The 27,244-nt window shown below is 39.2% G+C and overlaps 1 protein-coding gene across 2 annotated transcripts in view; it reads left to right on the top strand.

The window, feature by feature from the left end:
* lsr (lipolysis stimulated lipoprotein receptor) overlaps positions 1-24,154 on the top strand; it is a 34,546-nt gene extending 10,392 nt beyond the window's left edge. For both annotated transcript variants that reach the window (XM_049582882.1, XM_049582884.1), the window contains 7 exons: positions 790-936; positions 2,544-2,750; positions 2,976-3,032; positions 3,708-3,824; positions 9,552-9,846; positions 18,935-19,403; positions 23,732-24,154. In XM_049582882.1, the coding sequence (XP_049438839.1) occupies positions 790-936; positions 2,544-2,750; positions 2,976-3,032; positions 3,708-3,824; positions 9,552-9,846; positions 18,935-19,403; positions 23,732-23,767 (1,328 nt within the window). In that variant the 3' untranslated portion in view covers positions 23,768-24,154. The remainder of the gene's footprint in view (positions 1-789; positions 937-2,543; positions 2,751-2,975; positions 3,033-3,707; positions 3,825-9,551; positions 9,847-18,934; positions 19,404-23,731) is intronic.
* Positions 24,155-27,244: the final 3,090 nt, after the last annotated feature.

Genomic DNA, 27,244 nt, shown 5'->3' with positions numbered 1-27,244 from the left:
GCTTGATGTGTATGACGTGTTGTAAACATATGAAAATAATCACTTCTTATTTTCTGGACTTACTTTAACTGTTAAAGGAATTCTTCACCCACAAATCGATCATTTGTATATTAATTAGTCATGTCTTGTTATCTTGAATTCATGAAGAAAACTTTTTCTCGCATGCCTCCACGGAAAACGGTGACCATATTGATTTTTATTTAACTATATCAAAACATCTGTTTTGAATTGTACGCTCAGTACTTCCCAGACACACATCTGCTGAAATGTTACTATTTAAAACTGACTGAAAGTGAAAGTATCATTGCTTTCTGTAAAGCCAGACGTGTTGCTGAGGCTTTTCCAGAGAAACTGCTCGTGTTTGGGAAGGACAGAGTGTATGACTGGATAAATGAAACTTGAATTATACTGCATACAACATGCTGTTGTTAAATGTGACCCCCAATCAATAAATCAATATGTTCACCATGCTCCATGGAGCCATGTGAGAAAAGCAAAGTTTTCCTCATGAATTCAAGGTAACACAGCATGACACATAGATACATATAGTTATTTTGTGGGTGAAGTATTGCCTTAAAGGAGGAAAATCAAGTCTCATGGATTAATTTTTTTTATTTATTTTTATTTAGCCTTTATTTATCCAGGAAATGTCCCATTGAGATACAAGATCTCTTCTTCCAGGGAGTCCTGGCCAAGACAGCACACATAAGTTCCATACATAAAACACAAAAAACATAATAATGTAATAAATATATAAATTCATCTAATGCACCCCTTGTTGGTTCACAGACTGGCTACTGGTTGTGTTGGTGGTTTTTGGCTTCCTGTTGTTGCTGCTCCTGATCGGTATCTGCTGGTGCCAGTGTTGCCCACACACGTGTTGTTGCTATATCAGCTGCCCGTGCTGCCCCGACCGCTGCTGCTGCCCACGAGCATGTAAGTACCAAATGGAAAGCCAATGACTGAACTTGTTGTCTTTCTTTTACCGCCCTGGTATCAACCTAAAGCTCTGAGTGAAGTATTGTTGCACTGAATGACTCAGTCAGATTCTTTGATCAGAATCTCAGATCAGTTTCTGATTCAAATCATAGTTTTACTAATATTAGGCTGTGTTTCATATAGGCAAATTTCCTGTATGGCTCCTTAAACATTTAACATTTGCCAAGTTTGGCTTCTTTTGTTAAATGAATAAAGGTTTTGTAGAAAAAAAAACATGTTCAAGAAAATAAAAATAAAAACACATGTAACTAATAAAATACTAATCCAGTCTCAAAAGGCTTTAAATATATATTTCAGGAACATGCAGGTATACACACACCTATGTCGATCAAATTAAGCTCTGGTCACTTTTTACAAAAATGAAACATTTTAAACTACACATAATTTGGTTCCTAAAATATATTTTAAAAAAAAATGCTTTGCCATCAGTATGAAAACTTTGATATCGTTCTGGCACAAGTATTAAAAAATTGTCCAACTATACCCAGCTTGAATGTAACATTAACAAAGGGAAAGTTCCCAGTCTTAGCGTACTTAATCATATGTGCTGTTGTGCTCTTGTTTGTCTTTGTTTTTTTATGTGCAAAGAAAACAAATGAAAACACACACTCTAAGGCAGAATCATTTCTCATTTTCGTTTTGTTAAAAGTTCCGTGGTCAGACAACAATGATTTGATAACAATCCTTGCACATGGATCCACAAAATAACCAAAACCGTTGTAGTATACTTGCCAGGCCAGTAGTTGGCGATGTGACTTTGTAATGAAACAGCACACATGCGCTTCCTTCTACAGAGCGGTGATGTATAAACAAACACTTAGACATACGAAAGTTTTCCCTCCATTCATTCTCTTCAACAACGTCATTCACAAAGTTTTCCCAACCGTAATGCACATGTGCAAAAAGAGGAACTGCATATTGCAAGTTTACATGACAACGGAGACGGTGCTGTTTTCAAAAGATTGCACTCTGGAGCCCATTTTCAAATTGTGTGTTTTCAGGCACCCAAAACACAGCTGTCGTGTAAACAATCAGCCAAAACACAACTTAAGTTTACCGCTTTCGGTTAAAATCGTTGTCATATAAACAGGATCTAAATTTACCCACTTGTCACGGCTTACTGAATTGTTAAAGCAAAATTGCCTCACAAAGTGGGTTCTGATTGTTTATCTATTGTTTTTAGCTGTGCTGTACATGCTAAGTTACCAAAAATTATCCACCATGAAACCATCTTTAATCCTTACTGCAAGAGTTTAGGAAATATATTTACTGCTTTATGGTAGAATTAGATGAGATGAGAAGATTGATACCACTCTTGTCTGAGAGCGGTATTGGTGTGTCCATCTAACTCTCAGCAAGAAATAAACAATTGTGTCCCAAAATTTTTAACTATTCCTTTAAGTTCACCCTTAAAATTGTATTGGCTTTAGCAGGTGCTGTTTGTTAATTCTCTGTCCTGCAACCCGAAGACCTGAGAAGTGTTTCTACTGTTCCACCCAATGTTTTCGCTCAACTCTAACCAACTGTCTTCCTTTATTTTGCAGTGTATGAGGCAGGAAAAGCAGTGAAGAAAGGTGGTGTGCCAATGAGTCAATATGCTCCCACCCTTTATGCTCCCAGTATGTATGCTCAGCCAGCATACGGTGGCTCAATGAACCAGCCTGCTATGCCTCTGCTTCCTCTACCCAATGGAGCTGGACCCCCACCTCCCCATAATGGTTACAGTCGTGATTATGATGGCGCCAGCTCTGGTAAGTTGCCCTTTTTTTCTTTTTTTTTTTTTTTTTTTTTTTTTTTTTTTTTTTTTTAAATCTTGTCAGCTGATTAGTCATTCCTGTAGCAGTTCTTATAATTGTTCAACAGTTCAACAGTAACTGAAAATATGAGTTTCATAATGACAAAATCTCCCACTCAATTTGCTTAATGTTGAGTTTTGATGAATCCTTGTTTAAGTTTGCGTTGCTGTGTCTCTGCAGTTGGTCAGGGCTCCCAGGTGCCTCTGCTGCATGACCAAGACGGTGGAGGGGACCACAGTGAGTAAAATGAGGAAAAAACAGACACTTACAGGAACTGCAGTGTTTGTATTCAGTATTCTGACTTCGCCCCTGCCACACCAGCCCCTTTTGATGAGGTTACACAGTTCAGATATCTTCCTATCTGAGTGAATCTGGGGGTGGCTTTCAAATGCTGGCTATAGTGTTTAATAAACAACCATCAATTTCTTCATATTATACCTTTAAAATTGCCATCGTCGCTGTTGGAGCCAAAATTAAGCCTGGTTTGCATGCTTTCTGCAGCCAGTGTCTGTACTCGGCTAAAGATCCTCTGTGAGGGAAGAACCTCCCCTCTGTAAAGCGGGATTGATACTTCTGCGTCAAATTGATGGTATATCTACGGCTAAGGCACAGTGAGGGGGAAAAAAAACAACAACAACGTTGCGTCATATTTAGCAGGTTACACCAGGGATTTCAGTGTTTCAGATATTAAATCAACATTTAGGTAAATATAAGTATCGGGCTGGAGTTGCAATTGAAACCAGTAGATACCCAGTGTTAAATACCTCAGATCTGGATCAGAGCCAGCACTAATAAAAATTAAAGTGGCCCATGACTACAGTGTGCAGGTACTTGTACTGCAGTTATTTTTATAGCACACTAATTCAGTACATTTGCATGAAGCTGAAATCTGACTTTCTCTCTTCTCCTCAGCTCGCAGTGGGTATCGTATCCAGGTGGACCCTGCTGGGAACGCCACGCGTGCCATTTACTATATGGAGAGGGAGCTGGCCAACATGGACCCATCCAGACCTGGCAACTACAACCGCTGTGAGTGGCCGATCACTTCCTGCTATTCTGCTTACAGTTGCGAAGCCCTAGACTACTGTGGGAGAAAGCAAATCAACTTGTGGTAAAAGCTGTCAAGAGCTAAGAGGCTGCCTCTTAACTTCTGCCTCTGTCGAGTTTACATTTCCTGCAAGTTATTTTTACAGTCTTTCCTTTAAGAGTTGTGAGATGTAGTAATGGGAAAACCCTGAACAATACGTAATGTTATTGTACACAAAAAACATGAACACGGTTTCACTTTTACTGTAACATGCCTGCCACATAAGACTTGGAAAAAGAGGGAGATTTTATCAGCAAATGGCCCATCCTCAACACCTTCGCCCCCTATAACCTTTTACCACAGATGAAGAGTATAAATTCAAAGATGTAAAGGTAAAATTTTATTTATTGAGTTATAAATTCATGGTTCACAGTAAAATATAAAACAAAAAACATGCCAAATTAATAAAATATGCATAAATAAGTTTAAGGTTAGTGTTACAACCAGCTGATAGTATTTGCCCTTTCTTTCTGCTATGTAGGCTACATGTCTCCTAGGGATGAGCGATATGGCCCTAAAATAATATCCGGAAATTTCAGGGCATTTTTGCGACAATATTCTGCAATATGACAAATTAGCAAAAAAAAAATATATATTATTAATTTAAGATAATACAATTGCAACAAAATAAGTGATGTAGTTTTACATGTCAACAGTTTGCCTTCAGATATTCAGTAAAAACGAAACAAAAATGATCTCTTGTTTCTTTAGTTTGTGAACAACAGTAACTCAGAGTGAGATTCACATTCTGTATACAATATTTATTTAGTTTAGTATTTAGTTCAGCAAAATAAAATCTACCACAAAGGACACATTTAAACAGCTCCCAAATGCACAGAATATCCCCTGGGATCTATATATATGAATGAACAGGTGACTTCCTTCTTTTAGCAAAATCCTACATGACTGAGTTGTTTTTTTTTTCCACCTGGATCTTTATGCTCTGCCATTTCTCCTCTAATCATCACACTGTAACCTGTGACAGGCTGTTATGCTACAATAACTATCACACAAATTGGCATCATTATAAGTAAGGTGAATTAAGTATAAGCACTTCCTGTCTCCAGTGTACCCTTTAATGTACGACATCCATCAGTGAATTACTTTGATAGTGAAGAAAACTTTATATGGTGATGAGTCTCAGGCAAGATCTGAAGCATCTTTTCTCTCTTAGCTTTCAGCAGATTTTTGGACACATGGACATAATGATATCTTCAGGAGGTGTTAGTCACAGTGGTTGTTATCAGTATGTGTCTTATGTCTGTGTGTTAAGATGTGACGGAGATATGACCCTGAGAAGGGGTACAATTTTTGACTCGAATTCACCTCACATGGTGTCCCCCATTTTGCCACCATCACTCTATTTTTATTTAAACATGATGATTGATTAAGTATGCAGCAGGTGATTAAGAAAAGTGTCATAATGATTTTACCTCAACTCAGTTTTTTTTTTCCCTTTAGCTGTATATTATGTTTCTGTCTCAACCAAACAACAAAAGAGATCTGTTAACAGGATCATGAGTAGGTAGAATTTCCTTTTTCCCATGTTATACAAGCAGTAGGGTTGGGAGGAAAACATTTGTATCACATATAAGTATCATGGTTTTTCCTTTTAGCTCTGTTTCCACTGAGTAGTACGGTACAGTTCAGTTCGGTTTGCTTTTTTTTCTGTTTCCACTGCAAAAAGTTGTGGATGGTACCACTGTTCATACGGTAGGGAGTAGTAGACTGTAGCTATAAAATGAAAGGATGTTTTGTTGCCTCTTGCAACAGCTGTAGACTAAGAAAAAAAATAACTTAATTCACTGGGCCGACTGCCACAACTTTTAAGGTGGAATGTTTATTTGTAAGGTTATTCAATGCATGAGCTGACAACGTGAATCACTCAACACACCTTAAGTATTCCATATGACAACTCTGACCATTACTTAGTTTTTATATGTCATACACTTTTAGTAATGAGTGGATCTTCAAGCATTTGTGTGTATTCATTTTGGCCGCGTTATGTGAACTGCATATATTCTAATCCTCACTCAGCATCAGGTTACAGCAACACTTAACCCCTGAGCTTGCCTTCGAAGAACTAAATGCACAAACCCGCTATTTTTAAATATCCCATGGAGAGAGACTCAGCCTCGTTCTGTGGACGATAAACAAGGTGCAGACTTCCATCTGTGTCACTGATATGAGGAAATACAGTGGGTGCTGGACGGAGCAGTGAATGACAACACCCCTGCCCACATTTAAGGGTACGGTTTGCAGTGGAAACGCTAGGGTCTAGGTTCCATGTCTGAGGGGTTACTTTTGGTTCCAAAGGAACCATACTGAAAGTTCAGTGGAAACGGGGCTTTCCCTTTTGACTGTCCTTTCCTCTGTGGAGGCACTGTCCTGTTTGATTAATTTCAATTTCAATTTCACTTTATTTGAAGAGGACAGTGCATATTAATGAATAATCGGTACAATACATGACGTCGTGTAAATATGCCGGATTTAGCTAGAAGCTAATTTCCATCCGTAGTCCTCACGTTAAAAGACAAACAGACGTACCATAAATAACAGTTAAATCAACAACATATAAAGTGCACAACAATATTAGCAGCAGTTATACAATTGATACAACAAGGGGCTACAGTAGAGAACTGTATGAGAGGGCTGATCAATGTTTCATTCATGGGTGCAGATTTGATGAGTCAATAGCCATCCTTTAAGCTGTTTTTTGAAAGTAGTGAGAGTGGGACTGTCTCTGATTGAGGTTGGGAGACCGTTCCAACCTGCACTGCCCTTTACAGTAAGGGAATTTTGGCCTATAAAGGTTCGTCTGAACTGCACCTCGCAGTCCCCTCTGGAGGCAGATCTGGTACTGAGCGTGTTGTCTCTCCATTTAAAAAAATCCTCCAGTGGGGGAGGAGCCAACCCGTTGAGGGTTTTATAGATGAGGCAGCTGTATTTAAAAGTTTTAAAATGTTCAAAACTCAAGAAATTGTACCTCGCAAGAATTGGACAGTGATGTGCGGAGTATGTTTTTTTGGCGAATACCTTGATGGCTTTTTTTGTAGAGTTGTTCAATAGGTTTCAGTGTGGTGACTCCAGCAAACGACCATATCACAAAACAGTACTCAATATGAGACAGAATCATGCAGTGGAGATAAGATTTAGCGGCATCGAGATGAGGGGCCTGATTTGTTTAAAATTTTGCAGGCTGACTCTTATCGTGCTGGCCACATTTTTGATGTGTTTCTTAAATGTGAGATTCGTGTCTAATGTAATACCAAGGTACTTGAACTGGGTTACCAATTCAAGTTCCTCTTCTCCTATGAATACGTTGGATCTGTTCTGCTCTGCTGGTCGCTTTGTGAGTGTCATACACTCTGTTTTTTGTGTGTGTTGAGCATAAGGCAGTTGTTATTAAGCCCGTTTTGTACCTTAGTTGAAGCATTTGTGAGTTTGTTGGAGGTTGGAGTTTGAACAGTGTGTGAAAATGACTGCGTCATCCGCATACATCTGTACATTAAGGTCTGGGCACACATCTGGGAGGTCATTTATGTACAGTGAAAATAACAAAGGTGCAGTGATCAAACCCTGAGGGACACCAACTGTTGTAGTGCAAAAAGGCGATTTGACCCCGTCGACACTTACACATTGAGTTCTGCTTGACAGATATGATTTGAACTATTGCATGGTGTTATCAGAGATGTTAAAAAATGTGAGCTTGTTTAAGAGTACCATCGTGTCAAATGCCTTCTTAAGGTCAAGAAATACAGTACCAACACATGGGGATTTATCCAACAGACACTTAATTTTTTCCATGAACATACAATTGGAATGGTGTGCCCTGAAGCCAAACTGCATAGGATGTAATGGAGTGAGACCTTCATCCAGATGTTTGATCAGTTGATTTGCTACCCATTTCCCAGCTACCTTGGAAATAATTGGCAATATACTGATCGGTCTGTAGTTGGCCTCCTATGTTTTGGAGCCAGATTTAAAAATGGGAGTCACCGTGGCCACCTTCCAGGCCGGCGGGACTTTGTTTTGGTTAATTGATAAGTTAACCAAGTGGGTAATGGGTTTGAGTAATGCATGATGTGTCTTTATGAAGTTTGTGTCGATACCGTGTACATCTTTTCATTTGGAACATTTGAGTGCTCAAATGATCTTTGTGACTTCCGTCTCTGTTATGTTTGCCAGCTGAAAAATGGGCTGCTCATCACTGATCAAGTGGGGTGCAATAGTAGAAGGAGTAAAAAGTCTTGTTATTTCAGTCACACTGTCTAAAAAATAATTGTTAAAAGTGCTTGCAATTCTGGCAGGTTCCTTCACCATATTATTATCAATTTTTAGTTCACGAGTGTTTGTTTCATGTTTGATATCCTTACCTAATAGTTTATTAAAAGTTTGCCACACCTTCTTCCCGTTGCCCTTTGCACCCTGGATTATGGAAATAAAAAAAAATTTGCTTAGGCCTTTCTCAAGGACTGTACTACTTTGTTGCGCATGTGAGTAAATTTTAGCCTATCGGTAGGCAGGCCAGATTTCAGGCAATGCTTAAGTATTGAGTCTCTAGATCTTATCAAGTCCCTGCAATTTTGATCAAGCCATGGCAGAGCATTACGTGTCCTGGCCCTATGCCGCCCTCTCCTGGTGAAGAGGAAATCACAGATAGTTTCTAAGTTGTTTGATGAGAGGGTTTCCTCCCAATCAATGTTTTTTATGCCCTCACTGAGGTTTTGTAGCTGATTCTTCGGTCTTACATTTATACAGGGGGAAGGGTGGGCTGTAGATGGTCTGGTAAACTTTGAGTTAGTGAGCTTTCTAGACAAAAAAATGCTGTTATGGTCAGAGATACCAGTCAGGAAGTTGTATGTCTTAACGATTCTATCGGGCTTGTTTGTAAATAAAAGATCGATTCTTGTCTGTGATTTATTTGTCAATCTAGTTGCTTGCTCTATTAGTTGTTTTAGGTTGTAGTTTCAGTGGTTAATTTGAGGTTTTTCCTGCTTTGTTTGTCATCCCAGTTTACATTAAAATCACCTAGGATGATTAGCTCTTTATTTGAACCAAGTGAATTTAATATGGTTTTTAGTTGGTCATAAATTTCTGCTTTGGCAGATGGGTGGCGATACAGACATATTAAAATGAGGGACATTTCAGTGGATAGCATCACTTCTACCCCAACAAAATCAAATTTGATAGCTTCTGGTAATTCGAGGAGTTTGCATTTTAAAGTAGATGCAGGGATGCCCAAATTGTTTGCCTTGAAGGGCCACAACTAAAACTTGATTGTGGGCCACGGGCCAAAGGCATACGACTGTTGAATTGCTTTGTATTGTTAAGATGCAAAATGGCACTGGGACCCCAAGTTCACTTAATTGAAATGCATTTTACCGTGTGCCACTGTCTCTACCACCCCATCTTTGTCTTCCAGTGCCAAGTGTCACTCTGCCTGCCATACTCCGATTATGGAAAATAATCATTAGCAATCCTACATATTTGAAGAGCACTTTTTCCTCACAAAAAATAACATCATATTGCACCTTACGGCGGACAAACTTTGACCCACGGGCCCCACTTTGGGCAGCTCTGGTTTAATGTCTATTTCAGATCATAGCCTGTAAATTCCTAAAGGTTAAATTGTCTGTTCCACCTAAAATCTCTTTTTCCCTTCTCAGTGGATAATATGACTGAAGTCAGCTCCCTGCATGATAGCATGGATGCTCGAAGCCGCGGTGGTCGTTCTCAGCCGCCACCTCTGGCCACGGTCTATGACAGAGATGAAGCCATGAGCACCATCAGCAGTGTTTCCCAGCAAGGCCGCCGCCGTGATGACTACCCGCGTCGTGATGGAGGGTACATGGGGGATCGTGTACGTGCCCGCTCCATGGACAACCTTGACGACATCGGACGGCGCTACGGCCGAGATGACTCACCTTACCGGCGCCCAGACGAGCCCAGAGGCAGGAGAGGGTGAGTCTTTTTTTCCCTGCAAAAGATCTCCTTGCAACTTTTATCATCCCAGTCAGCAGTGGCACCTGGCTTCCTAATTTATCTGCCTCTTTTCCCACCAAGCAAAATGATCCTTTAGAAAACAAAACAGCATTTTAAGTTTGGATTCATAGTGTATTTAAACAGTTTTGGGTGCTCCCTTTTGGTTGCTCCCTTTTGGGTGTGTTATCGCCGTCTGAGTGGACCAGTGAAGCCAGCAATAGCTGATGATAGACCAAATTCAACACTACTTTATTACATTCTTTTGAAATATAGATTGAAGGAAAGTATCTGCTTCTCCAAAGATAAGCTATAATTTGTGAATACCTTTTTTTTGTTTAGTTTTAGGGCACTGTCCCTACAGGGATTTACTTGTATTCGATGGAGGCTGGATCAGGAAGAAGCAAATGCTGAATTAGTGTGTTTTGTGTGGCAGGATTAGAAGAGAGAATACCATATAGATTTATTTTTGTGCAGTTAATTTCTTCCACTATTTAGTAATATCACGATGTATAAAAGGTAAGAACTGATTCGCTATTTTCAAATGTTAAAACATAATTTATTATGCCTACTGACTCAAACTTCACATGACTCTAGGAAATCACTGATACAAAAAAGGGTTCGCACAGAGTAATACATTATTATTATTATTATTATTATTATTATTTCTCTCTACTTTGAAACTGAATTCAAGGAGCAATCAGACAGACTTGGAGACTTGGGTGTGCAAATCCCCTTTTTTGCACTTTTTTGTCTGACTGTGGGTACATGCATTCCAGGTCTTTTTCTTTTTAATTGTCTTTGGTTAAGCGTGATGTTTTTTTAAATTATTTCTACCTTCAGAGGTGACCGATGGACTTTCAGCAGTAAGCAAATCACTGTGAGGTCACTGAAGAGTGGCAAATCTGGCTGATCAGTAACGAGATATTGCAGTACAAAAATGAAATATATATATATATATATATATATATATATATATATATATATATATATAAATGTCTGTGGTATTTATAAAGCAATGCACATGGTTGGCTCATCAGAAAACACTGAAAGGTTTATTTTTCAGCTGCATGATGTCCCTCTCAGTAGATATGTTGGTCCCAATTGTGTTAGAAATAAATTTAGGCAGGTAAAGATTTTTTAAGCTCTAGAATTTGATATTGGTATCCACCTCAAATATCCAGTACCAGTTGCTATAACCTTAACTTTTGTTATCCTTGCAACATAGACAATCATAGATGTTATGATAAAAATGTAGATGCACTTGTATTTCATTCTATTTTACTCTTGTATGTATGAGTATTCAATCTTAATATTACGGTGTGTTTTTATGTAATATATTCACAGTGGGGTGGCTGATATGGCCCTAAAATAATATCACGGTATTTCAGGGTATTTTTTCGATATGATGTTTTTGACGATATGACAAATTAGAAAACAAAATGTATTAATTAAAGAAAATAGAATTGCAACAAAATAAGTGATATAGTTTTACAATTTGCCTTCAAATATTCAATAAAAAGTAAACAAAAATAAGCGTAATTTCTTTAGTTTGTGAACAACAGTAACTGTCTGCGCAGTGGTTGGGGGGATTTCCAGAGACAACTGTGACTTTCTGTCCCTCTGATTAGTATTAATTATGAGACGATGAAGGTGCTTTCCCCGAAGCTGAGTTATGCATCAGTGTAAAAATAGTCCCGCGATAAGTACCTGACTGTCCTCCTCTGCCTGTTATCTCAAGCTGCATCACAATAAGTGATGATCTGTCATTTTATTTAACTGTTCTCGCTGAGTAAAATGAATGATTGAAAGGGTGCTTTACCCTCATTCACATTACTTATGGTGATATCATGTAGATCTCATTTAGACTTCTCTTAACAAGACCCCCATTTTGCCACCATCACTCTAATTTTATTTAAACATGATGATTGATTAAGTATGCAGCAAGTGATTAAGAAAAGTGTTATAATGATTTTACCTCAACTCAGTTTTTCTTTTTTCCTTTTAGCTGTATATTACGTTTGTCAACAAAATAGATCTGTTAACAGGATCATGAGTAGGTAGAATTTACTATTTCCCGTGTTATACAAGCAGTAGGGTTGGGAGGAAAACATTTATATCACATATAAGTATCATGGTTTTTCCTTTCAGCTGTATATTATGTCCCTGTCTCAACCAAACAACAAAATAGATCTGTTAACAGGATCATGAGTAGGTAGAATTTCCTATTTCCATGTTATACATATGAGTATCATGGTTTTTCCTTTTACGATTTTTTATTTATTTTTTTAATGTCTGAATGGATATAATTCAAATATGAAGGGAGGATCATTATTCAATTATATATATGTACAGTACAGGCCAAAAGTTTGGACACACCTTCTCATTCAATGCGTTTTCTTTATTTTCATGACTATTTACATTGTAGATTCTCACTGAAGGCATCAAAACTATGAATGAACACATGTGGAGTTATGTTCTTAACAAAAAAAGGTGAAATAACTGAAAACATGTTTTATATTCTAGTTTCTTCAAAATAGCCACCCTTTGCTCTGATTACTGCTTTGCACACTCTTGGCATTCTCTCCATGAGCTTCAAGAGGTAGTCGCCTGAAATGGTTTTCCAACAGTCTTGAAGGAGTTCCCAGAGGTGTTTAGCACTTGTTGGCCCCTTTGCCTTCACTCTGCGGTCCAGCTTACCCCAAACCATCTCGATTGGGTTCATGTCCGGTGACTGTGGAGGCCAGGTCATCTGCCGCAGCACTCCATCACTCTCCTTCTTGGTCAAATAGCCCTTACACAGCCTGGAGGTGTGTTTGGGGTCATTGTCCTGTTGAAAAATAAATGATCGTCCAACTAAACGCAAACCGGATGGGATGGCATGTCGCTGCAGGATGCTGTGGTAGCCATGCTGGTTCAGTGTGCCTTCAATTTTGAATAAATCCCCAACAGTGTGTTAAATTTCGGTTAATTTTTACACGGTAAGAATTACCGTTTATGTTTAAATTAATTGCATTATCGCAGTGGATTATCAGGATATGTAATAACTAGGGATGCACCGAAATGAAAATTTGTGGCCAAAGCCGAATATTATTAAACGCTTGGCCAAATACCGAGTACCGAATACCGAATATCATTGTTTAGTTTTTCATTAGTTTTTGCAGATGAACCCCCTCCAGATTAGTGTTGTCACGTGACCAAAATTGGATCCCACTGTGCGATACCAGTGAAAATATCATGGTTCTGAGTAGTATCACGATACCACAGCGAAAATGAGGCAGATGTGCCTTTTGTCATTTATGAAAAGATAAATCACTTTTGATATTTCAATGGAATAAATTACTTATTGACTTATTCATACTTCAAAAACAGCATCAATGAGTGATTAACATAGGGGGGATCAAAATAAAATAAATAAATTAAAAATCAACCAGCCACCCTCCTCCCCTGACAGTCCCTTCATAAGTAATGAACAGTCCCTAAAGTGCGGTGAGGTTTGTGGGCCGTTACTGCCAGAAAGAGAGAAATGTGAACGGCTCGTTTCTCCTCTGACACGTCACATACCTGTGTTCGGCTGGCTCGGCTGTTCAGGTACTTCTGGGCAGTCATGACGCCAAGAAGAGGATGTTATTGGAGCCGACTTCTCCATCGCCGGGTAAGCCGATGGCCGCTGTATTTGACAGGAATACATTACTGTCTGTGTCTGTGACCCCCGTTCAACCCACAACATATGGGATTCGCCTTACGTTTCTGCTGGTGGTTGAAATCTGTAGGCTGCTCGCACAGTGTGCTGAATGATTTAAGCCTATTTTGCTCGCTCAAAACTATTTTTAGTCACAAATCCAAGTGAGGGACGGATCGCCACACTGCCGACATTTTATTCCGCCCGTCACGGCACGCCGTTTGATTGCGTTATCAAAACACGCCGCTATTATTCGGCCTTGCTTTTAACTTATTCCACCGAATACCAAATGTGTGTTTTTTTTGCAATATTCGGCCGAACATATTCGGTTATCGAATATTCGGTGCATCCCTAGTAATAACAGCCTCATTCGAGTCTCGCGATGCAGGCACTGCCTGAATGCGTAGCATGTGTAAACACAAAGAATGAAAATTTGGCGGAAGTTGGTGACAGCCGCACGCAGGACATTTCCCTCCCAACTAAACGCACAGAGTCTGAGGTCTGGGCGTACTTTGGGTTTCTGAAGAATGCCGCAGAAAAGATTAAGAAATACCACTAAGCATCAGCACACTGCTCACTTTGTACCTCATACAGATCTGCTGGTAAAGTTAACTTAGCGTTAGCAAGCGTGATAAAAGACGGCAGAGAAGCGATGTTGTGCAAATAAACCAAAGATTTATTCATTCTCTGTAGCAGTAAACACATGGGCCGTTAACAAATGTGTTAACTAACTATGCTAAAGCTTTACAAGCTATTCAGGGCTGCCGGCGATAACGTTAACATGACAAACAGCAAGGCTAACGTTACGGCTAACAAGCTAACGTACTGACGCTCCTCAGACACACACACACACACACACACACACACACACACACACACATACCGGACAGCCTCTCAGTCCTTCCTTAGCTGCTAAGGTTAGCTCAGGTACAACACATGTACCACACAGAAACTTTTACAAAGGGTCATAATGTGCTTCTAGTCACTGTCAAATCACCAGCTAAAGTTGTTTACACTGCGGACACAGATAGAGAAAGGGACAAAGATCCTCTGAGAAGAAAGACGGTTCACTCTGCTCTGCCGCCAGGAACAAACTGGGAGGCAAAGATCATCTCTGAGGAAGAGGATTCACTTTGCTGCAGGATTCACCTACATATATTGTTTCTCTTCTTTTACAGTCAATGTGTGCATCACAACCACTGTAGTGTATTGCACAAAAGCTTTATAAGACAGTTACAGGCAGCAAACTTGTGGATGTCCTTTGTTTACATTTTTGTAGCCACTTCATTTAAATTGTCTGCCTTGTGATTAGATTTAATTTTAAATATTTATTTTGTATGTGTTGGTCAGGTAATGTTAAATAAAAGTACATGATGACTAATGTACTGCTTTGGGGTCAATACTTAATGTAAACAGTATTTTTAATAGTAATGCACCAGGTCAGAGGGTTCCTTGTTAAATATACTTTGTTAGTTCTCAGAAAATATCTTAATATCCAAGCAAATTTTGTATCATAATTGAAATATACTTGACTGAATCAATATTGAACTGAATTGAATTGAATTGAATCGAATCGTGAATCGGATTGAACTGAGTCCTTGAAAATCAAATCGAATCGATCTGGAAAATCTGAATCGATACCCAGCCCTAATATATAAGTATGTATATGTAAATGGGAGCGGATAAAAAGTAAAAATATAAAGATAAAGAGGGATTAATAAATAACGGCCCCTTTATAATGTAGTCTGTTTCAAATGAAGCTGGTAGCCTCTGCAGTTGTGAGTAAAAGCCCTGCCACCATTTTTTAAATTTTCTTACTTTAAGTCATTTGGTGAAAATTCTTGTATTGTTTAATATCGTAATATATATTGGAAAATAAAAATTGCAATATCAGTTTTTTCCAATATTGTGCAGCCCTAATATACAGTTTCTAGAAGTGTTTGATTTAACTTTATCCCATGGTGTAATGTTTAAAAAAATAAAAATAAATTAATAAATATTGCAGTCAGTCACAATATCAATACTTGTAAAATCACAGTAGTCAAAAAGCTGCAATACATATCAAATTAGTGACCATGTACCCTGATAATAGTGTAACTGAGCCATTACAAGCAGCATTAGTCACAAATTTGATATATTTTTTTTAAAAAGCCAATTTTTTAATGTATGTTTAATTTGGAAGAAAAAAATGTAGAAATAATATGCAACATTAATATATGACTGTTAGTCAGGTTTTGATGAGGCATTACTAGAGAATAAGGTTATACAAATGCTGATGCTAATCCTTACTATACTTTTCCATATTTTGTATATGAGAAGAAGGCATTATCATTCTAAATATTTAGAAGTCATTCTCCCATTTTTGAAGGTGATGCACCAAAAATATAAAAGTGAAATCTTCAGTAAGTTATTTATTTATTTTTTTTTTAAATTCTCAGAAACAGAGGCCTTCCACTTGAGGTTCTGCAGTAGGTTGATTTTCCCAAACTAAAATAGCACACCAGTAGTTTCAGTGGTTTAACCTGCTCCCTACAAGATCTTACTGTCAAAATGATGACTGCAGTATTTTGACTCATTTTGAGCTGCATCCAAACCACCCACCACCTTGTCTTACTTGACACACTTGTGATTTGTGGTTGAATAAACCTCATGTCACACCCACCTACTTTACTGACAGTCATCACTTAATCAGTTAAACCATGGTTATTGTGAAATGGCTTCCTCCAGACAACCAAAATGCTAATTTCTAGCTTAAAATATAAATATATTGGGGCAGATGTGACATTATATTAAAACAAGACAAATGAGAGCAGGCATTGAGAAGTGGACGTTAACAAACAACATGAGTTTAAAAGATCATCATCATTGTTAACCATTGTTTATTCAGGGAAATTTGAAATTTGACTTTTACAGCAGTGCCCTGAATTCACATTCAGTGGGTTGGAAGGATATATAATGTATGATAGCATTCGCAATAAGATGATAGAAGAAGGCCATAAAAACAAATAACTAACAGCAGTGTTTGTCAAGAAGTATAAACAGCAATAAAACCAAGAAAAAGACAAAATAATAAACAAATCTGCCATGAATGAAAGATACGCAACAACACCAAACGCAATAAAATGTAGAAAATAAACGATTGTAAAAAAATATCCTGTCTGTGACTTAACCAAAGCAGGAACACTGTACAATAACCATATCATCAAGCATACACTTAAAATCATCTACTGACACATACCTGTCTGATTTCAATACCTCTTTTGTTTTGTTCCATTAATTTAGTGCGAAAAAACTTAAAGCTAATTTACGAAGCTCAGTACTACTCTGAGCAGTTCTAAGAGATAAACATTTCTGTGAGCTTGTGTGATGAGAAATGGATTTGATTTTGAAGAGAGAAGATTCCTTATAAACAAGAAGGACGCAGTGCCTTTCTCTTTTATGAGAGTGAGAGAAGATCACCTCACATACTGACATAGTTCACAGTGGTGAGCTCAAAAACTAATTCAAAGAACATAGAGATCTGTGGTTGACTGTATCAGGGAATTTTAGTGTGGGTTGAGCTGCGCGCATATGCAAAATACCACCACAGTCTAAGACTGACATTGACTGAACAATTGTCATTCTACTTTCTACAGAGAAGTATGACCAAATTCTGTACAGTACACCCAGTTTGACTCTCGCCTGCTTTGTGAGCTCAAGCATGTGTGTTTGAAATGAAAGCTTGTCATCTAGCCAGGTGCCAAGGTAATTGTGATCTGTAATGCATTCAATGTGAGTCCAATTCAGGCGTCACAGTCACACCTCCTTGGCCTTCCAAATAGCATGAATTTAGTTTTACACTCATTTCAACCAGACCAAGGTTTTCTAAGGGTTTCTGCACACAGTCAAATGCACATTAAAGATCTGACACAGCTTCCACCGCAGATGGCACACAAGCATAAAGAACTATATCATCTTCATAAAAATGTGCTTTGCAGTTTTCTGCTGAGGCACAGATATCATTTATATACAGAGGGAACAGCAATGGGCCTTAAATTGATGCAGTTATACAAATAGTTATGAAATATTTAAATATTTAGGGGGGCAGGCTGCAAAATTTAGCTTGCAAAAGACACACAAGGAGGCTTTGCATTCATCATCCTAACTGCAATAGACCAGCCTGTATTTTTACTGTTCTCTGCAGATTCCCTAAGTAAAGTTTCCTCTGCAGGTTAACTGTGTTTAAAATGCTTACTCTGTACATAAGGGATGGCTGATGGCTCTTGTGTGTAGCATATACAGTACATCATGTTTTTTATTGTGTGCTTGTAATTCATCGTCCTTGTTCAGAGACACACACACAATGCCAGTCCACTCTTTGGTCAACTGTTTTGTGCACAAGATATATTTCTTTTATTTTTCATGCTTTGCCCCTACGTTCAAATTGGCTGGCCACGCCTGTTATGCACCATTTTATTTCTATTTTAACAAATATGTTCCCTTGCTTCAAAATATCCGACTTTCTTAAGCCCAGTTCAGACCAAAAATTCGTGACAACATGAAACTGTTTTGGAACATTGCAGAGCAAAGTTGAAGTGGTGTCAATTGGCAGTCACAATTGAGCTCGACTCAAGCTGGCTGATGGTGTCACCTGCACCTCCGCTGCTCAAATCGCCGGCGGCTGACTTTAGAACATAAAGCATGCTACCTGTCTCTACAGCCAATCAGCCTGTAGTGAAGTCCGCTGGTGAAGTAAAAATGGCCACAGGCGCCGTGTTTGCTTGCTCCGTCCCTGCTGAGCCCCCTGTTTCTGTCGTCATGGTTGGTTGCTGCTGCTGCTCGCTGTATGTGCTTATGCCCCACACACGCATTCTCATTGACTATTGATTAATATGGCTGGTTTTTAATATTATTGTGGTGTATTTATGATGAATACAGTCCATCTGATGCTTGTTTTGTTTGTTTCATCACTACTACAAATGCAACTGTAGCCAGTATCTCACTATCACTATCCTCAGTCATATTTGAAGAAGCTACAAATTATATTCAGCTACAAAATCAGCCTGAAAAGGTGAAAATCAGAGCTGAGCTACAGAGAGTTGTTGCATTAAGATGATACACCGTCCCATCTAGTTGCATTGGTGTGAAGTTTTTGTAATGTTACAGTTGCATGTTTCAGCTTGTCTCGTCGTGAATCTTTGGTCTTTGGTCTGAATTATTATTATTTATAGCACACACAGGACAATACAGCTCAAACCTCAGATGTTCCATAGTTAGGTGACTTCTAGCATCTGGGTTTAACTTCAGCTTTAGTTTAAACTGAAACAAAGAGTTTTAAACTTGAATTAAAACTTGTCTTAAAATATGTTCAGCATCCTCCCCTCAATGTGCTGCTTTCTGTCTCTTCAGCTCTGATGATGGGTGGAGCAGTAGCGCCCGCAGCGGTAACAACCGCGACTTTGACGACCGCAGGCGCCGTGACTACTCCCCTGATGATCGTCGGAGAGGAGATGGAGGGCGCTATGGTGGCCTTCAGGGGAGACGCAGCCGCAGCCGTGATGATCTGATGGACCTGGAGAGGGATCGCCGGGCTGGTGGCAATGCCAGGGGCAGGCGAGATGATTATGATGACAGCTTCCTGCGAGAAGCCATGGAGAGGAAGAAGATGGGCGAGCAGCAGAGGGCGCGCAGCCGGGAGCGGCTGGACAGCGAGAGCGACCGCTCAGATCGGGGGAGGGTGCCACGTGGGCCCCCACCACTTCCCCAGATCCCACCATCTGGACATCCCGGTCGCCATGATGGCTACCCACCTCCTCCACCTCCACCGTACAGTGAAGATGAAAGTGTGTCATCTTCAAAGAAAGGCAACCTTCGCAAGGTGAGTCACGGCAAAACTCCGAAACAGCTCAGTGATTGTTTGTGAATGTACAGAATGACTTCAAAGCACTGGGAGTTCCAGGGAGTGCCCAGAAATATCGGAAACAGCAAGAAAAATAGTTGCCATAAACGATAAATGTCACTTGGGTTTTGTGAATGATGAATGATAGACAAATTAATCATATCATTTGGTAATTTGTTCCTTTATTTTTCATGTTGCATCCATTGTTCTCCTCTCTGTTTTTCACTTAACATGAATTTCAACACTTGAATTATTAATTTGTAAGCATTTTATCATTTTCATTTCCATTGTTTTGATATGTCCAACCTAGGCCACATTCTTTAAATGATATATGGCAGTTTTTCTTTTAATTTAACCCATGATTAATCAGGTAAGTCCCGTTGAGATCTGAAGAAGATCAGAAGGGAGATCTGGCCAAGACAGCAGCATCAGAAAAAGTTAGACAAACAACAATAACCAGAATAAAAAAAACATGGATGATGTGCAGTGACACTTAGAAATATTAAAATACCTGTGCTCAATGACAAGTACTAACTGGTTCATTCACTGTTGTAAGAGCTTTAAAATCAGGTACCAATTCTCTCAGGGTGCTGTCAGACCTAGGGTTCGCTTGCTTTGGTCCAAATCAGGGACTAATTCTGTCATAAAGTTGCATAATTGCCTAGAGTTGGTTCACGTTCTCACTTCAGCATTTACAAGTGGACCAGATAAAATGCCTTGTGTGACAAAGCTGCTCTTGATTGGTCAGAATTTCCATGCGGAAAAATCCAGGAAGTGAACAAAACGTTGAAGAAGAGTACACTTGTAAGATAAATGCGACACTTTCTAATGTCACAATGGAGGGACAACTACTCAGGCTGATTTTAGCGCTGCTCATCGTGGACTATATTGCTGTAATTGTTCATTTTAGTCAAACCATACAGTTTGAAAACGAGGCGCGGCTCCAACTAGAAAACAATGTGTTGATGCATTGGATGTGCTGAATGTGCATATTAAGGCAGTACAGGAGGAGGTGCACATTAGTAATCCTCCAGGACTGTAACATGCTCATGTTCAACCCAGACAATGTGTCATGTGACTGCAGCTGGTTCAGATCGAGGTCGAAACACATTCTCACACCAGAGTTCGTTTGTAACCGGACGGAGACCACCTCTTCAAGAAGTTGTTTCGGTGTGCACCCAAGTGTGATTGCTGTGTTCACACCTGCCCAAACGAACCGCACCCAGAGGGCAAACAGCCTTGAATTCAATTGAACCAAACCAAATAGGGCAGGTGTGAAAGCAGCCTTAGTTTCAGTCTTACTGAACCCTGTTCCAAGTGAGGGGGCAGAGCACATAAAAGCTTCTTTTCAGCTCAGTCTGTACACAAAGAACAGACATCAAGACTCAGGCTGCGTTCCACATCACATACTTTTTTACTTTTAGTAGGTACTGCAATTGCTCTTAAAAAGTAGCGTGTGCACTGTTGCATGCAGTATGCACACAATCAGGACATATTTCTTTCTCAACACTCTCAAAAACTTTATCCCTCTTTCTCAAATATCCATTAGGGGTGGGAATCACCAGAGGACCTACAATATGATATTATCACAGTACTTAAGTTTCAATACAATATTACTGTGATTTTAAATATGTTGCAATATGCAGAGCATTGCGCTAAAATAAATTGCAATTTATCACCTTTTTTCAACTGTAAATTATGTCGCCAAAGGAAACTTTGTCAACATCTGTTTTATCTAATAAAATAAAATTTTCAGTCCGTTCATCTCATTTCAGCCATTTATTTGCAGCAGCAAAATGTATCTAGTGGACTGAAAAGGCAACTAATGGAATTAATTAGGCTATCTGAAGTTTACTTTGTATTTGAAATATTATTAATGTAAATAATAAAAAATTGGGTACCAGGCACTGTGTGATGATATGATATTGCCACACAAAAATAACGTGATACTATGCTGTATCAGTTCTTTCCCATACCCCCTAATACCTATTAGTGATAAAACATAAAGCCGTTCACCGAGCTCGCCAGAGATGGGAGTCAGCCGAAAGAGCTCTGCTGTTTTTACTTTGCGATGTATGTTGTTTTAAATTTTAAGTATAACTGCATACATTGTAGGTTCTGTCAATCATCATTGCTACTTCTGACAGGTGGCACTAAGCATTTTGGGGCTCAGCTGATGTGACGCATCTATTGCTGTTCAAAGGATTGTGGGTCAGAATAGCCAGAAAAGTATGCATTTGACATACTATGTATTGGGACATACTACTTTTTTTCTGGCATACTAAATAGTATGGTAATATGGGTATTGGAACGCACAGTAAGTCTCAGAATCTCAGACGGTGGTTACAGTCAGATCTCTGCTCATGATGATGAATAATGAATGTAAGAAGGAGAAAATGATTAATCAGTCATATCACGACTGTTTTAATCAAATGCTCTTTTTTTCCATTTCACATCCATTTTTTACGGCTTCATTTTCCAACTCATGCATTGGTATGACTTCCATTGTCATCAATTAATTTTTGTTACTTTGACACATCATTATTTTTAGCACTTGTTGATAACTCCAATTGTTTACTCGAAAGCCCTCTAGTGGACAGAACTTGTAACAACCACATGCTGATGGTGTCAATGGCAGTGCATAAGCTTGTGCTTACAGTGTATAGGTACATAGTAGAATAGTAGACTAAATATGAGCATTAAAAATGAGTATTAAATTCAAATATAAGGAATTACATTTGAATGGAACTGTGGAGAAAATTTGACAGCTGTAGAGGAAAGCAAAACCTGCTTCAGTGTTCATAGACGCACCTGACTACTGTTTTAAGACACATGTGTGCCCCTGTCCTTTAAAGTCCTCAAGTCTGACACAGATATTTAATTTTCTGTGATTATTATAATCAAAGTTATGACTTCTGTGATGGGACACACCATGAGGAAGCCACATTACTTCTTCAGCAGTTAGATTAAAGGATGAGTCTGGAAATATTCTTTATTTTCCTTACTGTCAACAAAGTCTACTAATCTACGAACTAATTACCCATGTAGCCAACGCCTTGAAAAATTTATATCTGTGCCAACACATCAATGAGCCAACATGTTCCTTCGATTATGATCATAGACACACTGTAGTTTATTTTGAGTCAGTCCGACATACACCATCCTGCTGCTGTGAATACTCAACAACACAAAAAGGTGTGTAATCCATGGCTGAAAACAGTCCTCAACAAATGCACTTTTGACTCCTGTTTGAGTAACGTTTGTCAGAAACTACGGCTGTATTAAGGCCCTGACACCAAGCTGACAGTTGGCCGTCGACCAAAGTTGGGCCGTCGGTGAGCGCCTGTGCCCTAGTTTTTGCGATATGTCCCGCACCGTCGGCACTTTGGCGGCAGCTTTTCAGCCGATTGAGCATGTCGAATCGGCGGTGGAGCTTGTCGGTGAGAGAGATCGCTCTAATTGGCTGTTCAGGTAACCAGTGCTTCCTCCTCAGGCTCCACTTCACTCAGCTGCCCGACAAATCCGCTGCTTCTTCCCACTTTAACCTGAATAACAAACCGGGGAGTGGTAGCCGCAGCATGACCGGAGGGAAGCACAGCCAGTTAACCTCCGTTAGTCTCTGAGCTAGCCCCGGCTCTCCATTTGGATCCAACCGGAGCACCGAGCCCTGGTTTGTTATTCAGGTTAAAGTGGGGAGAAGCAGCGGGTGTGTCGGGCAGCTGAGTGAAGTGGAGCCTGCGGAGGAAACACCGGGACCATCTGGATGTAATAGTCCGTGGAGGTGCTGCGGTGCTCGTCTGCACAGATAGGAAACCCCTCGGCTGACAGGATGTACCACTCTCTCACTCAGCTACCTCTCACGCAGGCACAGTACACACATGCTACTTGGCCGTCGGATGTAGTCCATGTAGTGTGTTCAAATGCAACTGACACAGGGCGACGTGAGGCGACGTAGACGACGCAACAGTTGGCTTTTGTTGCCGCTAGTTCTTTGATGTCGGTTTGGTGTGTCCACACCTTTAGGCAACGGGAGTTGTTGAAATGATGATTAAAATAATACTGCATTTTTCTTGAGCATGAGCTTGGAGCTGAGGGACAAACAGAGTAGGGAAGTCAGAAAAAAGATTGAGAGATGGACTAAAGCTTTGTTGATTTTGGTCTTTTCGCTGGATTTGTTGACAGTAAGAAAAATATTGAATATCCCCAGCCTTATTCTTCATGACTGGTTGGGTCACCTATCCCTGTTAAATTAGGATTTATGCTTGTTTCTGTAGTTCATTTATGTTGAAACCTTTCTTGTGTTACAGAACGGAGCTGTGAGTCGGGAGAGCCTAGTGGTGTAAAACCAGCCATGACGTGAGCAACATGTCCAACAGTGCAGCTCTGGACCAGATGATTTCTAAGACTGTAAATATTAGTCACACCGATAACTGGCAGTGCTGATTTTTATACTTCTTAATTTACAGTAAACTGACCATGAATTGATACTGAATCTTTTTGTATACTTTTCTAAACAGGGATGTCATGCACCTTTCCATGTATAAAACATTGTGGCTGCCACAAGTGCCTTAGCATGTACAGAATCCTGCTTATAGATGTGAAAGTCAAGGTGATAAATAATTCTCTGTGAAGGTGTTAAAATCTTGATGAGTAAACATGGTCCAATTGGTTTTAATGTTTTGTTTGTTTGTTTGTTTTTTTACTTTTATGTAGTTTCAGTTAGCTGATACAGCTACTGATGTAGATTTGTAGGGGTCTATAGATTTTTCTGGCTTTTTACTTGTTAAAATGTGTTTTTATATGAAAAAATATGTACATTTAAAGGAATTGTGTTTTATCTGCCGTATGCTTTTAGTTTTGTTTAAGTGTGCTCAATGTATTTAGAAACCTGGTGAACAAAACAGTCTTGGTCAGAATCTGTGTTTAAGTAATTACTTTTTTTTTTTTCCCACACAAAATTTCAGCTTTAACCTGCAGTATATTGTACAGCCGACCAGTAATACACTCTGAATATGCAAAATGTTTATTGTGATGTGATGAAACCTAATTTTACAATAAAGGTTTCTATTGCCGGGCCATTTATTTGACTTAATAATACTTCTACTACCACTACTACTACTACAACTGATAATAATATTAATAATAATGCATTTTATTTATGGGCACCATTCAAAGCACTCAAGGACACCTTACGAGACTCATTTAAAAAACAAGAAGTAACTTATCCATAGATCATAAAATCAAACTAATACAATAACACTTAATAAAATGACTTGACAAAAATCATATTAAAAATATTAGGTATAAAATCATCATCAGTGCAAGTCTCTGTATGTGTGTCACCATTAAATCTGAACAAATATGCCAGCTTGAAAAGGTGTGTTTTCAGATTTGAAAGTGGAAAGGGACTCAGTACTGCAGACTTGCAGAGTTTTACCACTAGATGACACCATCGTGTTGCTCCATAATTTATTGCCACAGTAGATGTGTTGCTCTGGATCTTAGGACGTATTAACCATGGCAGCTTGTTTATTTCTGTTGGATTTTGAACAGCACACTGTTAAAGACTAAAAACAACTTTATTTACTGAGAAATTAGTAACAGAGGAATTCTCATTGCTTATTATTGGAAGTTCAGTACCAGCTAAAGCATTTCTGTTCCTCTATTTTAGTCTGCAGCTAGACCCTTGAAAAACCTAACACAACACGTTGTTTCTTCATTAAAAGTTGCAGCAGCCCTGCAGTTTGGTGTCAGTGTCGGCACTCAAGGGATGTGCACAAAAACAGGAACGATGATGCAGTATAACACAATCCATCTTAAGAAATCTGTGATAAAGTGATGTTGACTCAAGACCGTGCGCCTGTGCAGGACTATTATATTCAAACAACACCACAAATTACAGCCTCAAAAATTCATCTATAGTTCAAGGGATGCTTTGCTGATTTTCAACCAGCTTTGTATCAGAACAGTGTGAGTAGTACGTGTAAATGAACTGTGGTAAATGTCCCTCCATCTTCCCAGCACCCAGATCTCCCTGCTTATCCGTCAGCTCAAGTTTGCAGCAGATTTTCACTGTCTGTCACTCAAACTACAGATTGTACTTGTACTTCCATATATTCCTATGCTTCCCACCACCATGGGAGACATTTTCTTGAACACCTTCTCCAAGAAAGCCCTTTTTTTCTAACTGTAAAAAAGAGATCCCTTTCTGGTAGAAAGCACTTGGGGAAAATTTCTATTGAAGTGGATGAAGAGAGAGTCCCACCCCTCACTCTTTTTCAACGTCTGATCAAGTTAAACCATGATTCTGTTACTGTTTTGCCTGTTTCTCCCCTAAAATGTCTTCAGAAATATATTTTAGTGCACTGGTTCCCAACTGGTCCAGTCACAGGGTCCAGATTTCTCTGTAGTCATTAGTTCAAGGTCCACACAGTTAAATATATTCAGCATCATACTTGTGTTTGGCCATGTCGTAAAGCTAGTTTGCTGTCTCTGTCAAGTAGCTGCTCTCCTGAAGGAAGTGGTACCTCTAAATAAAAGCTCTGTGCTGGAAATATGCAGTACTTCAAAACAAACTGTGTTTTTTTTGTTTGTTTTTTTACAAATGGGACACATTCATGAGTCACTTGCGGCCTATTCAGAATGGACCTACAACCCACTTTTGGACCTTGTCCCACCAGTTGGGAACCATCATTTTAGTGCAGTGTTTGGCTGTAATACAAGAATTTGTGAACAGGAAGAGGGCGCCATGCGGTTTCTTGTATTGTAGAAACGGAGGCTGAAAAACAGATCAAACGGTTAAAACCAGGCAATGCTGATAAAATATGAAACAAGATTCTGTTACTGTTACAACACCCACCAGAAGAGTGTGTATTGGTCCAGTGCGGTGCAGTGTATTCTAGTACTGTAGCTGCTGGTTTTCTCCCTCTTGAGCTAAAGCAAACGCTGCAGAACTTGTCCTCTATTTTCTCCGGTCATGTAGCACCAATTTCGAAAGTATTTGTGTCTTTACTGCTTTGACAGCCCAGTTACATGAAAAGACCATCTGTCCAGCTCTCTGACACAACTAATTATGAAGTTTAAACTTTTAACAGAGCTGGAATTCATTGCAAAGGTTTCATATGACTTTATATTTTACAAATGTTTTCAGTCCTCCCTGTGCAGTATGCTTATTGTTTGTCCACTCAAATTATAGTCACTTACATCTATGTGATTTTGCACAAGATATTACAGTCATTCTTGTGCATAAAGAAAAAGAAGCATCTGCTGTCTGGTGTCACTATGTATCACCTGTATGTGCATCACCTACAAAACATTTCCCTGTGTGTTACTTGAGAGGTAAGAATACACTGGCAAATCATTTATGTTAACTCGTTCAAATAACAGTCAGAATCCATATTTAAACTGTAGTATTTTGGTTTTAGAGCTCCCATGATCCTCTGCTTTAGGTGTCCGGATTTCTGGCAGTTTGTGTCTTTCTCCAGAGAGGCTGTCTCCTCCTCACTCCACACTCCTCTCTGCTGTCAATCATCACCCCGAGGTTCCTGATGCTTAAGTATGGTAGGTGACGGAGGTTTTTGCTGATTGCTCCACATTACCACACAATGTGTGTAGTGTTAACATGCACGTGGCCTATGTGAAGTTACTGGTATGTTGTCAAAATGGCAAAGTCTTTTACACTGAAGGATGCTTTCTTGGTTGTTTCATATTTAAGTGTTTGACATAATCATGATTGCCCACGAGACAGACCGGTGTGCCACTTCTGCTTTTTTCTGTCTAATTTCTGCATTTTTCTCTCCAAAGGAAGTTTTCTGCCAATA

This window comes from Epinephelus fuscoguttatus, linkage group LG8 (assembly GCF_011397635.1).
Source record: "Epinephelus fuscoguttatus linkage group LG8, E.fuscoguttatus.final_Chr_v1".
Classification (NCBI taxonomy): Eukaryota; Metazoa; Chordata; class Actinopteri; order Perciformes; family Serranidae; genus Epinephelus; species Epinephelus fuscoguttatus.
Note: the sequence above shows the minus strand (reverse complement) of the source record. Positions and strands in the feature narration are given on the sequence as shown.